Source organism: Diabrotica undecimpunctata, chromosome 2 (genome assembly GCF_040954645.1).
Source record: "Diabrotica undecimpunctata isolate CICGRU chromosome 2, icDiaUnde3, whole genome shotgun sequence".
NCBI classification, from domain to species: domain Eukaryota; kingdom Metazoa; phylum Arthropoda; class Insecta; order Coleoptera; family Chrysomelidae; genus Diabrotica; species Diabrotica undecimpunctata.
This window is the reverse complement of record NC_092804.1, coordinates 9,655,444-9,670,364: the sequence shown is the minus strand read 5'-3', so window position 1 is coordinate 9,670,364 and position 14,921 is coordinate 9,655,444. Positions and strand designations below refer to the sequence as shown.

General features: G+C 31.5%; 1 protein-coding gene across 3 annotated transcripts in view; it reads left to right on the top strand.

Annotated features, from left to right (window-relative positions):
- Window positions 1–14,130, top strand: part of LOC140434156 (ABC transporter G family member 23-like) — a 46,998-nt gene extending 32,868 nt beyond the window's left edge. For all 3 annotated transcript variants that reach the window (XM_072522221.1, XM_072522220.1, XM_072522219.1), the window contains 7 exons: window positions 213–316; window positions 3,101–3,335; window positions 6,435–6,612; window positions 8,385–8,568; window positions 9,942–10,207; window positions 13,535–13,621; window positions 13,776–14,130. In XM_072522221.1, the coding sequence (XP_072378322.1) occupies window positions 213–316; window positions 3,101–3,335; window positions 6,435–6,612; window positions 8,385–8,568; window positions 9,942–10,207; window positions 13,535–13,621; window positions 13,776–13,987 (1,266 nt within the window). In that variant the 3' untranslated portion in view covers window positions 13,988–14,130. The remainder of the gene's footprint in view (window positions 1–212; window positions 317–3,100; window positions 3,336–6,434; window positions 6,613–8,384; window positions 8,569–9,941; window positions 10,208–13,534; window positions 13,622–13,775) is intronic.
- Window positions 14,131–14,921: the final 791 nt, after the last annotated feature.

Genomic DNA, 14,921 nt, shown 5'->3' with positions numbered 1-14,921 from the left:
TTGTTTATTAATCATATTATTAAAACACCGTATATTTGTAATGCAGGCCAAAAGTACATACGAATTAAAAAAAAAAGATCAAAATCCATCAACTAAATCTCATCTTTTTATTAAGTCAGATCTAAAAGTACCTATTTCGCGTAGCAAACTCTAAAAGAAATCATTCCAATTGTTGCACTCTCTAATAAACCTAATATTTTTTTATGTTTAAGGTATTAACAAAAAAGGCAATTCTCAAAACAAAAGGGGCATTAAGCAGAAGTAGAATGAAAGCCTTGTTAGATAAGAATTGGAAGCAGTTTTACAGAAATGTTACGTAAGTATTTAAAAAAAGAAAAAGTAAGTCTTTCTCTCCTCGCTTAAAAAGTAATATTCATTACCAAGAAACCCAGCCAAAACTAGAATTCATTCTTACAAAGAGAAGTTTTGATTTGATTAGTTCATTAGGATAATTACAATAATTACTATTTAAATGGGAATAAGCCACAATTAAAGGTTAGTACGATAACGATTTCCGAAGTGGAAATTGAAACGCCAATAAACTTATTTTAACCTTTAATTGTGGCTTATTCCCATTTAAATAGTAATTACTTTAAAATGCCACAAAAAATAGCTTCAGAATGATAATTACAATATGTAGCGATCGAAGTGCATATTGCAGTTAGACCTAGTTCAGAAATTCTGAACTCTCCGGTCCACAACATGCTGTTACGATTCTGTTCAAATTTCAAACTTCTTCCCTGTATCCCCATGACTTACTAACACGCCAGCGTGGTACGTTATTGACTCATTTCACCGTATGAGTCACAACATAGAGAAGTAAGCCTTCAGTTTCTGACAGTTCGGAAGCTCAGGTTTATTTAGTAACATCCGGATAAGGAAAAAGAAACGGATGGTACTAAAAATCCCCGGAGTGGATCAGCCAACCAAAGACGACAACCATTGTATATACTAACATATAACACCAGGACGATGTCATCGGAAGGAAAAAATATAGAACTCCAAGGAGAATTCGACATATAATATATATTCGACCAGTATATCACTGGTTTTAGTCAGGTTAGAAGAAATAACTATTATGTGTGACTTGAATGCGAAAATTGGTAAAGGAAAAAGCGCTGAATTAATTGGTGATTTTGGTCTAGTGAAGAGAAATGAAAGGGGAGAAAGATTGAAACTATTTGTTGACGAAGGAGAATGTGCAATACTAAATACGTTTTTCAAACTAGCACCAAGACTTTTGTATACTTGGGCCTCCCTGCAAGATCAACTAGGAAACATAATAAGGAATCAAACTGATTAGATAATGGTGAACAAGACATTCTGTAATTAATGCATATCAGTTAAAAGTTACCTCGGTGCTGACGTATTGTCAGATCATATTTCTGTTATTGGTAAATTTAGGTTAATACTTAAAAAGGTTACAAAAAAGAATATTAACAAGAAATAGAGACGCAGTGGGTACGAGAGAGGCTCTCTTTAGCATAAAAGTACTATTTCAACGATGTAGGGATGTGAATTGCGATATTTACGCATGCTTCATTGATTACAATAAAGCGTTCGATACTGTAAAACATGACAAGCTGATGTAGATATTAACAAATATTGAAATAAACACCTGTGATCTAAGAATTATTAGCAATCTTTACTGGAATTAAACATCATCTATCCGTGCAGAGGCAGGGGAATCCGATGATATCAAAATCAAACGTGGGGTCCGACAGCACTTTCAAGAAACAGTAAAGGATTTGGAAGCCGAAATTCAAATTAACCGATAATGTAACAATAATACAATAATAACATCAGATACGCGGATGACACGGTAGAATTCGCTGACAGTTATGAAGCCCCCCAGTAGTTAATGAATAGAATAACAGAAGTGAGTCAGATATATGGACTTACTAAACATTAAGAAAACCAAATGTATGATGATCTCTAATAAGGAACAGCAAATTGAAAGAATCAGTGTCAATGGTCAACCAATAGTAAGAGTAAAAACATACCTTGGTACGAACGTCAATGAAAATTGGAACCAAAAATCAGGTTACTGCGATGTTATATCTTTCCTATACTTTTGTATGGAGTTAAGTCGTGGACTCTAACAGCCACTACCTGCAAGAAAATTGAGGCTTTCGAAATGTGGCTTTATCGTCGAATCCTGAAGATATACTATACCGACCACGTTACTAACCAGGACCTTTTTTTGGAATGTAAAAAGGACAAAAGTTGTTAACCACAATAAAAATAGCCAAAATCGAATAGCTCAGTCACATCATGAGGAACAGCGAAAGATATGGGTTGCTGCAATTAATTCTACAAGAAAGAGTAGGGAAAACGAGCACCAGGAAGGCGAAAGATTTCCTGGCTGAAAAATGTGGTACGTATGTGGTTCAATTCAAAAACCACAAATCTTTTCAGAGCAGCAGTTTGCAAAATACAGATTGTCGTAATGCTCGCCAACATCCGAAACAGATGAACTGCAAGAAGAAAAAAAAAAGTAAAGATGAAGTAATCAACATTAAGACTAGGATATTCTTTCTACTACACAAATCATATCAAAGAAGATCAGGACATTAAAGACAATGCAATGGGCGTAATCGACTTTCTTATAAATAACAATAATTTCTAAACGCATTGTGGAAATTAAAAAACAGAAACACCACAATAATTATACACCACTGTAATATCAGAACAAGTATTATTTTAAACCGAATTATAGTCTTAAAATTGTTCAGACTTACCATCCAACACAATCGTGATAGAATAGTGATAGAAATGAATGATTAGCCATAAGTTGCCATTGGACAAGTCCACGAGGAATGAAAGAGGTCCTATTATCCTGTCCAAAAATCAAATTTCTTCCCACTTACCAACCCGCATAGGCCATAGTTGTAAGTTATTGGGCAATTTCTTCGATAGAAACAAAATATCAAGCTTACTTGGTTTCTGGATAAAATCACATCTGTTTTGATTTTATCAAGCTTTCCACTACATCTGTAGAGTCATTTTCAAAACTCTTGGTCTTAGGCATTAGGTCTATCGACTCCCCAGTTGGCATTATTAGCATGATCAGTACTTATAAAAATTTATTTGTTTTTAGGGGTGTTCTATTTTTATTAACTTTTCCAATACTAGAAGTGATTATATTTATGGGTGTGGTTGGGGGAGACGCATTAGATACACCACTAGGCATTGTCAACAACGAAGCAATGACGATCACTTGCCCTAATTTCTCTAAAAATGGAACTGCTTTTGTTGGAGCAGATAGGTCGTGTCACTTTAGGAATTTAAGCTGTAGATTTTTGACGTATTTGGATGATCCAATGATTAAAAAGGTAAGTTAATGTATGATAAATCAGTTGTGAGAAAAATGTAATTTCTAATTTTAATTATTGACCTAGAAACTTTGAAGGAAGTAAAGAAAACACAGATTCCAATAAATGCAAATTTTTTAATATTAAAGTGGAATTGGTAGTCCAATTTTCGAATATTTATGCAAATTAATTTAATGACTATTTAAACATCTAAACGCGTTTAGGGGTAAAAATATTCGATAGTTATAGGCCAATAGAAGATTTTGAAAAAGACAACCGACTAAAAATAGAAATTTATCTAATTCACATACCTAATTCACATAATGTTAACAAATTTTTTATAATAAGAAGGGATGCCTAACCAAAGCCATAATTATTTGGTCATATTAGCAAAGTCGCAATGGTCTAATCACAAATAATAATTCTGGCTTCTCTCAGACGCGCCTTTTGAACCATAGCCATATTTGTACCTATTCTTCAGACTTTTTATCTCGACCTTCGGTTAGAAGCAATCCTCTTGAATGGAACTCAGATGCAACAATATGGATACAGATACGGATTTCATGGTATGTCATATGTGCAACTGTGACCGTAACTGCCAATTTGGAAAAAGCCCATCATAAATGGTATTTTAACTGTTTCTTGTTCTACCAATACCAATACGGTGATCAATGAATATGATGTGAATATTCCAGAAAGCAATTGGAGACATATATCTATACATAAAACAAAAAACTTACAATGCAGTAAAATATCTTTTTGTAAAATGATATAAATTTTTTATTATAATTTTTAAAATTATCCAAAATGGATTTATAAATTTTTAGAACGTTTTCGATCCTATCAGATCATCATCAGTGAAAAACCTACAAATAAGTATAATCACTTAAAAATGAAAACAAAAGGGTAAAATTTTGACTGTTATATTGAAAATGTGGTTAATACTTATGTCTATAAAGTAGTTGGAACTCATAATGAGATCAGATGAGCCTTAAATTACAAAATTTGAGAAACGAACATTATAATTATTAATACACTAGACCTAGGTGGATTTCCCACCTCGAAAAAGAAGACCTTACGCCCGAAGTACCCCTTCTGTTAACAGAAGGAAGTAAAAATTGTTTTGAAATGACAAGACCTTAAAGACAAGTTATAGGTAGTTTTTAAAAAGTAATCAGATAATATCCCATTAAGAAAGTTACTTAGAATCAAATTAATATTATAGTTAGTTAGTTTTTGTTGTTGTCAAAGAAAAACAAATTGTATTATGAATAATTCAAAAGTCAAATATTTGCCTTCAAGTGATCACGTCATTCAATCAAGTGACCTATTAAAATGAGGATTTTATAATAAATCAATAATAATAGGTTGAATTTGGAGAATATACTGTTAATATTATGAGGGTTTTATAGACATGACCGAAAAACTGAAGATTATAATTGAATTCAAAGAGCGTTGATGGTTGCCTATGTGTGAGTATCTGTATAAGTTCAAATTTATATATGTATGGAAAATCTGTAAAGGTTCTCTGTTATTTGTGTTAAACTGTTATTTGTGTTATGAAATACATATTTTAAGATACGTAAAATAAATAAACTGATGATAAACTTGAAGAGTTGTAGTATTATATGAGTGAAAACTCAAATGTGAATATTTGGGTGTGGTTATATCTGTAGAACATAAATTTATGATAAAAAAAACTGAGAATGCGGATGGGAGATACTTTGAGAATTATAAGAGACAATTGGAGGAGGAGATAAGTAAATGGAAGGATTTATAGTTGTGTGTGGAATTGACCGAAGTTAGAGGTGGGGCGAAAATGGGAATGTGAAGATTAGATGTTGTCACATTACAGAAAAAGTTTATAGGTGGGGGCATACAAGGTTGACATACATTGAAAACATTAAAAAAATGGTAGAAAACCTTAGATAGACTGAGAAAGACTAATGGGCTGAATGTTTGTAATAAGTCAGATTAAATAATCTTTATATTGTAAAGAACAAAAAATATATATGCAAATGGAAAAGAAAGGTATTGGTAAATAAGTAGTAATGAGAAAACAATGAATTATAAGAGGAAGAATGGAATAAAGATTAGGAAAATAACTGTCGGTGTATGGAAGTGAAGTCACGATTAAGAGATAGGTGACGATTCACGTGACTGGGGCTAGTGCTGATGTCTCTGACAATTTCTAGATCTTCATACAGATCTAAACGGAGTATGTTTTTGTCTTGAATGTTATGAATCAAAGATACATCGTCTGGAATGTTTAAATGATGTTTATTGACTTTGAGATGATGAGGGAAGGCGAACGTTTAGAGTGTTCTGCTGATCTAGTGGATATTGATCTCTATGTTCTTCCGATAGAGGAAGCATCACAGTCGGAACATGACAATCTATACACACCACTTCGATTCATGCAGTAAATTGTATCTTTGGTATTGGTTAAAGTTTTATTGAGGGTATTAAAGATGGATATTATCATCAGAGCTCAAAAAGATTTGTTTAATCTTTTTAGAAATGAAAGAATTGTGAAGAGGCAATAAACTGTAAGTGGGTGAAACTAAAGAGTTAGATCTAAGGGCTGAATGTTGAAGAAGTTTATGTTCTCTTTTTCGAATGAGTTTATCAATAATTTTTGTGTTGTAGCCATTGTTGATTGCTATTTGTTTAATTATATTCAATTCCTTATTAAATTCAAGTGGGGAAAATACCAAAAAAGTAACTCCCAAAATTGAACTGGTCGTTGAGTTTGGTAATGGACAAATCTGAAAATTTATGGCATTGGAAGATTATAGTTCCATAGTAAATTTAATTTTTGGGTGGATTTGGTTAATTTTAAACAGTAGGTGATGAGCTGAGTCATTAGCTTGAGGAACTTTGGGTATTTCGAAGGCTTTTAAAAATAATTGAGGAAAAGGGGACTCAGAAAAGTGCGAAGAGTAGCTAAAAATCATTCTTCATGGAGGAAGATATTTGGTTAGGCCCAGACCCACCATTGTATCAGTAATATTAAGATTTGCTTACAATTTTGTTATTTTATCGATTAACGTTTCCTTTTTTCTCAAATGATAACTTTACCTGAATACATAAAGTGTATCTTTACTTTGTGATTTACAGATTCAGTTTAATAGTTTAGAGCAAGCCAAGGATGCTGTAGTACATGGACAGATTGTTGGTGCTATGTATATGGATTACAATTTTACGTCTAATTTAAAGGAGAGAATAGAAAATGGAAGCGATGCTGATAGTGAAACTATTTCGTTAAGTGAGATAAAAGTGTGGATGGATATGTCTAGTAAGTATTGAAAATAATTCAAAAGTATTTGTGTACTAAGAACATTCAAAGTTAACTAGAGAAAAATGACTGATTTTTACTGACACTTATGATATATATATATATATATATATATATATATATATATATATATATATATATATATATATATATATATATATATATATATGTAAAAGATAAAATCTTTTAGCGAAAGCCGCTATCGCTTTATTAAATTAAATGGCCAAATATATGGCCTAGGAGGACAAATTCGTTAAACTTCCCGTGCTCGAATCGGTATCAATAAAGTGTTATGATCATTTCGGCCTATCCCAGCCTCATCAGACACTTGGGCTGATACAAATTCAAACTCGGAAAGTCCAACGAATGTCTCCCAGTAGTACTACTGTTGTAGTGAAGTTTTGGAAGACATTTGTAGTACTACTGTTGTAGTGAAGTTTTGGGAGACAGTCGTTGGACTTTCCGAGTTTGAATTTCAGCCCAAGTGTCTGATGAGGCTGGGATAGGCCGAAATGATCATAACACTTTATTGATACCGATTCGAGCACGGGAAGTTTAACGAATTTGTCCTCCTAGGCCATATATTTGGCCATTTAATATATATATATATATATATATATATATATATATATATATATATATATATATATATATATATATATATATATATATAATAAGCTTTGACCATCAACATTAATAAAAGAAACATAAAATAATGGACAAAATATATTCTAAAATTTGGCATTTGGCAAAAGAAAAAACCATTCAAAACGTGTTTTCTTGGAAATGTGTTTCATAAAATCTAGTACGTCTTGCATAAATAAAAAGTGTGACATATATAAACTAAGCAATATTTATTGTTATTTACTGGAAAAACATCAAAAATAAAATAAATATTTACTTATACATATACACTTCACAATACACCTGTGTGCATAACAGGTTGCATACCATTAAGACAGGTTTAAAAATTAAAAATTACCCAGTATGGGCCTCTTGGTTTTTGAAAAGAAATACAATATTAAGAACACCTAATTACATTTTAATCTTATTATTTTTTCTTTCTGTTCTCTATGTATCAGAAGTAAAACACACCATCAAAAGATGTCATAGAATAAACACAGTTTTACTATCCTTACCAAAATTTTAGAATGTATTTTGTCCATTATTTTATGTTTGTGTTATTAATATTGAGGGTCAGGCTTATTATAAATAATCTCAACGACTAGTAAGTTGCACTAACGAATTGTGATATTTTGTAAATATTTACATATTCTTTTTATATCTCTTTTGTATTTTTATTGACGATGAATAACTTGGAATCTGTAGAAGTTAAAAATTTTACTTTTTTTATTCTATGAAAGGCAAATACTAGCTTGCCTTCGAAGCTAGCTTAAAAATTAGGGCTGCTACGAAAAAAAAACGATCTTTTGAAATCAATGCATCAAAAAGATTTAAATTTAGTTCTCTTCTGGCATGGAAACGGCTATTGAGCTATTTAATATAATTATGTAAAAATTCGGACAACGAAGAAGAGGAAGACCGAGACTTAGGTACCAAGACAACCTAGAAAATGATTTGAAGTCTATCGGAATTAGAGCACGGAGAAGAGTTGCCAGAGACAGGGGCGAATGGAGGATTGTTCTGGAGAAGGCTTTGGCTCATAAAGAGCTGTAACGCCACTGATGATGATGATGATGTAAAAATTATATATAAAACCTAACATAAATATTGCGCATATCTCGATATCTTAATAATGTTGCTCTTTTCAGACAGACAAATTGGAGCAGCTCTAAAATACAAACTGCTGAATCTCTACTCCAAATTTCAAAGCGAACTTTTTGATGATTGTCAGTATACACATGGTTTCGGAAATATGCCGTTAAGATTTGATTTCTTTTATGGTCAAAACGACGAGCCATTTATATTATTTATGATTCCCGCATGTCTTGTAACGTAAGTATCTTTTCAAAAATGACAAACTGAACTATTTTAATAGGAATTTATTCGTATGCAGTATATTTTCAAATAAATATGAAGATATTTTTATAGTAATTATAGGTCGTGAGTACATTGTATTAAAAAATATTAATCAGCTAATATCAAACTTGTTGTACATTTTCAAAATAAAAAAAAAAAAAATACAAAATTACTAAAATTTACAAATTGTCGTCGCTTTCATCACTATTGCCATCATCGGTATTATCAAAGGTGTCTTCCTTATCACTAACAGTTGCCTTAGAATCATTTTTAGCATCAAATACCACAAATTATTGAGGCATGACACGCACCTGTTTCGACATTATTCGCCTTGTCATTCATCAAGAGACTTTTAAATATCATTTATCAGCTTGAGCGAGTATGATTGTCATTTTACAGGCCCAAACTGCTCAGTGTGATTATATTCAAATTGTAGCGTGTTGGATTATAAGTTAATATATTTTGTGTTTTGTAACATTATAGTTATGGTTGAGTAATTTACTCGTCGTTTAAGTTTTATAGTGTGTAGTAAACTTTTAGTATCCAAAAACAAAGTATTTATTCATTATAAGTAAAAATAGCTTGTGGTAATACCTTGGGTAAAGGTAAGAGAAACCAATATTTTATTTTATTGATGTTTTAAAAAGTTATAAATCTGGATACTAATGATAGAATAATAAAATTGATGCCTCTTCTATCTAAGCTAAAAAAGAGATATCAAGATCATATTGTACCAGAAAAAGAACTAGTTGATGATGAGACAATTGTGCCATTTCGGGAACGATTATCTTTTCGGTAGTACGTCAAAAATAAACGCTATAAAATGGAGTCAAGTTTGACATTTCAATATGGCGACAATTCTGCCATACTCCTCTCGGTCCTGTGTGGCTCTAAAGAGTGCATGAGCATCGAGGTTTGTCCAATCCCTTATGTTTTTGATCCATGAGTATTTCTTTCTTCTCATGCACCGTTTTCCTTCTATCTTCCCTTCCATAATAAGCTTTAACAACTGGTACTTGGAATTTCGAAATATATGACCCAGATAAGCAGTTTTTCTTCTTTTTATTATTGGCAGCAATTCTCGTTCTCTGCCCATTCGATTTAATACTTCGACATTTGTTTTATGATCTGTCCAGGGAACTTTAAGTAGTCTTCTAAATACCCACCTTTTAAAGGCCTCCAATCAGTTCATCCGGTCCAGGAATCTACAAAGCTCATATTTAATAACAAACTTATAAGTATATAGAGCATACATAAAATATTACTATGGGAGACAAAAACCATAGTGTACATTTAAAATAATTGATTAACAAACATTTAAAAGATCATTACAATTACTTTATTTCTAGGATTATGTTTTTCATGGGATCAATGATGACTTCTCAGATAATAATAACAGAGCGACACGATGGGGTTTGGGACAGATCTATCGTTGCAGGAGTAACTTCCCTAGAGATAACTTTGACCCATATACTCCTACAAGCTTCCGTTTGTGTTATACAAGCTGCAGAAGCCTTATTTGTAGCATATCTATATTATAAACATGCATTTATGGGCAACTTGGTGTTGATGTTCGCTTTAATATATTTGTCAGGGATTTGTGGAATATCTTATGGTAAGTATATTGATTACAATTAAATATATGGATCGGAAACTATTTTCTTGTGAAAATTCTATAGGTAATATATTTCATGGGAATGAAATTTGAATTGGAGATAAGTTATGTTTGAGATTTTAATGACCATCTTGGAAATTTGGTAAAGGGGTACCAGAATCACCAACATGTTTGACTGACGATCTAAAACGTTGCCATAGGAACTGGATGCAAGAGGCACAAGATCGAAACATATGGAAAATTATGAGGGAGATCTATGTCTAGCAGTGGACAAGCGAAGAATGACGCACCAGAATCTGCAGGTCAATCTGAAGACCGTCAACGCTAGTTGATTGAATTACTGTATAATATGCCTATCTAATTACATTAAGTAATTCCATGTTACTATTTAATTCCATGCACTATGAAATAGAAGAATTCTGCGAGACATTACTTTAGCCCTAAACGATACAATAACACACTATGCGACGCTATATAAACCGCTGAACTGCAAAGGAATTATTTTAGCATGCCCTTTCAAACATCTCCAAGAGCTACTTCACAAATTATTTGAAAAAGAAGACGAAGAAGCTATTAATCCATTAGGCTGTGTATGTCCTATATCTTCTATGAGGTCTATAGGTCGTGTGGACTATGAAACAATCGAGCATAAGTTGTTGATCTTTCCCGTCCTCCCCCATATGTATATGTTGCTCTAAATGTATATGCCCCTAAAGAGCAATTCCATTCTTGGCTTACAAATACTCTGAGACACATTCTGAGACATCTGGCAGAAATCTTTAAATAGGAGTGGTTTAGGGTCGTATATTAAATATCTGCCTTTAAAGTGCATTTAAAAACAACACAATTTATTAAATTATGATACATATTGAAAAGATCTTTGATGTCAGTTTTATTATTGATAGAATTTGGATCTTTTTTATGTGAATCATCTCCACTATGCATCTTTTGTTGTAATTTTGTTCTTTTTCTAAAATCTGTACATTTTCAAAATCAAAAGAATGGCTATTTTCTACAGAATGTTTTGCTAATGCTGTTGTGTTTAATCCACTGGTCTGTACACTACTGTGTGTGCAACAACTCTTCTATGCAGGTTTTGGTGTGTTTGCCCAATATATGTCGAATTACAGTCTCTACAATTTATTTTATAAATAACATTTGATTGATGATCTTTATTAACCTTGGGTTTAAATTTTGAAAAATATTTTCCAGATGTTTTCGATGATTTATGTCCAACATTAATATCATACTTTGCTAACGTTTTTGACATTTGTTCAGAAAATCCATTAATCCATGGTAAGGATATATAATATTTGTTTAAGTTCATGACATTATTATTATTATTATTGCTAGGTACGGTTTGGGTTTGTTTTGGTTTGGTCTTGCAATTAGATTTATTTCTGGTAATATAACTTCTTTTTTTAACGAGACGGTTGTAAAATTCTGGTGGATAATTATTTTTTTCTAAAATATCTTTAACCTTTCTCTAATTTGCGGAATGGCATTGTAGGCTAGATACCTTAATTGCTCTGTCAGTAAGACTGAAAACAACACCTCTTTTATGGGCTATGGGTGCGTTGGTATTAAAATTTAGATATCTTCCGGACCAAACATCTTTTTTAAACCAGTTAGTTGTTATCATTCGGTGTTCTTATATTCTAAACTCAAATCAAGAAAAGTAATTCTATTGTTTTCTTCTAGTTTATAAGTAAATTGAGTGTTATGGAAATGATTGAACATTTGAAAAGTGTGATCGCTTTTATGATCCGCAATGCAGAGTAAGCAGTCATCAACATATCGTTTGTAGAAATGTATGTTGTACTTCAATTTAGAGATGACTGTTGTTTCTAATATTTCCATTTCCATATATATGTATATATATATATATATATATATATATATATATATATATATATATATATATATATATTAATGAGATATTAAAAGTCTGAGGTGCGCCAAGCAATTAATTAGATAATTAATTAATTAATTAAACTTATTTAAATGATGCAATTATGATTCTAACACACTATTTAATTCTCTTATCTCAGGGTTATATTCGTGCTTCAATATCTATGCTTTACATATGATAAGTAAGGTCCAAAGAATACCGGAATAATAAAAAAATATATGATACAACATTATATATTGAAATAAAATTCACACTCAAATATCTTCAATAAAAAATATCTCATATAATGATTATCAAAATGTTGTTCTACGTACGTGAACATTCAAAAATTAATGGTATATACAATATAAATTAAAATTTCAAATCAAAATTGTTGTTCTAAATCTCCTGATCAAAATATTCCTATCTTTTCTAAAGCAATTGTTAAAAAAATGTGTTGTTAATAAAGAAAAACTGACGAATGGTAAAACTATCTCTGTGATGATGAGTTCTCCAAATCCTTGTTCCTTGTAGCCTACACTATCTATTCTTAGCAGTCCCCTAGGTAATCAGCAGTCTTACAACAAATTATTGCGAGCCTATCGTCTTTAATGATCTCCTTCAAATGCACGTATCGTTCAAATGATGCTAGCCTCTTCTCCTCTCGATAAACTGAATCTCTCGTTCCGGCCTGAACAGTGACTTAAAATATAAGTAGAAAAATATAACTTACAATATTTTACTGGATCAGCTTCCGTCAGATACACTTACTCCGAGAAAACTCACAAACATTCACTTCTACTGCTTACTACTTCTGGAGAACCACCAGAGAACAACGACTGTCCACCTTGAACCCTTGGAAAAAACAACTGATTATCTTTTCTCCCTCAAATATCTAGCTAAACTCTCATTCCTACATACCTATCCCACTTTTTTTTAATCTCCTCCAATCAGAGTTCGTCACACTTATCCCGATCTACCATTTAGATAACAAACAACAATTTTACCTACAATTATAAATTTCCTAAAAACTATTAACATGCTAATCGGTTTCTACAAATTCTTAAGAACTAACGGAGAATTATATTTTCTAAATATTTTTATTCTATTGTCTTATTCACTGTATATCGACGTACAAGTCTATTTGGAAAACCCGCTCACATTGTTCACGATTTTACTAATCTCACCCACGTCACTCGAATATATTTTACAAAGAAAATAATTTATGCATATCTTTAAATTTTGTTTACTACAGGTAATCCAGGATAATGGACTTTCATTTCTTCGAAATATCTTTTATTTTGTACTTTGAAATATATTAAAAGCAAACCAATATTATTTTCAATTTTACATATTATAACAATATATATATATATATATATATATATATATATATATATATATATATATATATAATTATTGTATTATATTTTTAGGATTTTGGATCTCGGTAGTAAGCGTTAACCATTTAGTAGCCAATTTGGTAATTACTGGGATGTTTTTCCCCATGATGTCATTATGTGGTAAGTAGAAATATAAATTCTAAGATTCTAAAAAGCACTAAAAGCTTGTTTACCATGACCAATGCAGCAGAAATCGTATCATTGCTCTTGATTGAAGACAGTAACAACTTTTTCTACGTTTTGATATTATATTAAGTAAATTTTCTAATTTTAGGTTTGATGTGGCCTATCGAAGGCATGCCCCCGGCATTAAGATTCATTTCCAAATGTACGCCAGTAACAATACCGATAGAATCGTTTAGAAACGTTTTCAAAAAGGGTTGGTCTTTAGAGAACTTCGAGGTGTATAATGGAGTTTGTGTTGCGTTGATTTGGACATTATTTTTTGCTTCTCTCAGTGTTATAATGATTAAAAGAAAGCGCTGAGAAGCGGAGACAACCTTTGTAAAATTTTATTCGATTGTTGTACAAACTTCAAACAATATACAGTTTAGGTAATATTTGATAGGTTATAATTTTTAAATACTACGAGATTTAGCTGTAATTTCACTATGTGTAAGAATATAATAAAAGACTGTCTGTAAACGAAGTATTATTTCTCTTGTATCGTTGTTTTTAAATTTTTAAATGTTTAATGATTCCTTTTTGTTTTTTCTTTGGTCTGTAGCGACCCTTGGTTTAATATTTACAACTAAGGGATTAGCGATCGGGTCCTATGTCTGCTTCAGGTAATACAGAAACCTTAGTAGTAGCATTTTGTACCTTCCATTAGTTGTCACGTACTCTATTTAATTCCTTATAACGCCATGTTGTCCGTCTAAAGGCGATCTGTATATGTAAGGCCTCCTGAGTGGTAACGTATTTTAAGTATACGTTATACTTACATCTTTGTTTTGGCAGTACTAAATCAATCTATCTCCTCTGTCATTTTTCTTACCAAGACTATATTTTCCAACTACGTGGTATATGGTTCCTTCTCCAACTTTCGCATTAAAATCTTCTAATACGATGTTAATTTCGAGATTCTTGTGTATTAATGGGAAGAAAATGTGAAATTAATTGTTTTCTTAAAAAGACAAAACCAGGGACATAAAGCTAATAAGGCAAAAACCTTCTCCAGAGAAGAAGTAAATAAATTTTTACTAGAAGCTCCCGATGATAATTATTTATTAATGAAGGTAAGATATTTCCAAGAATTAAATAATTATATTATAAAAAATAACGGCAAATATTGTATTAGAAATAGGCTATATTCATAATTCCGCAAAATTGACACACGAGTGCTGGTAGCTCAACAAATTGATGCGCCGCTCACTTAATATTTCATTGTAGGTGCAAGTTCAAATCCCAACGTCGCCAA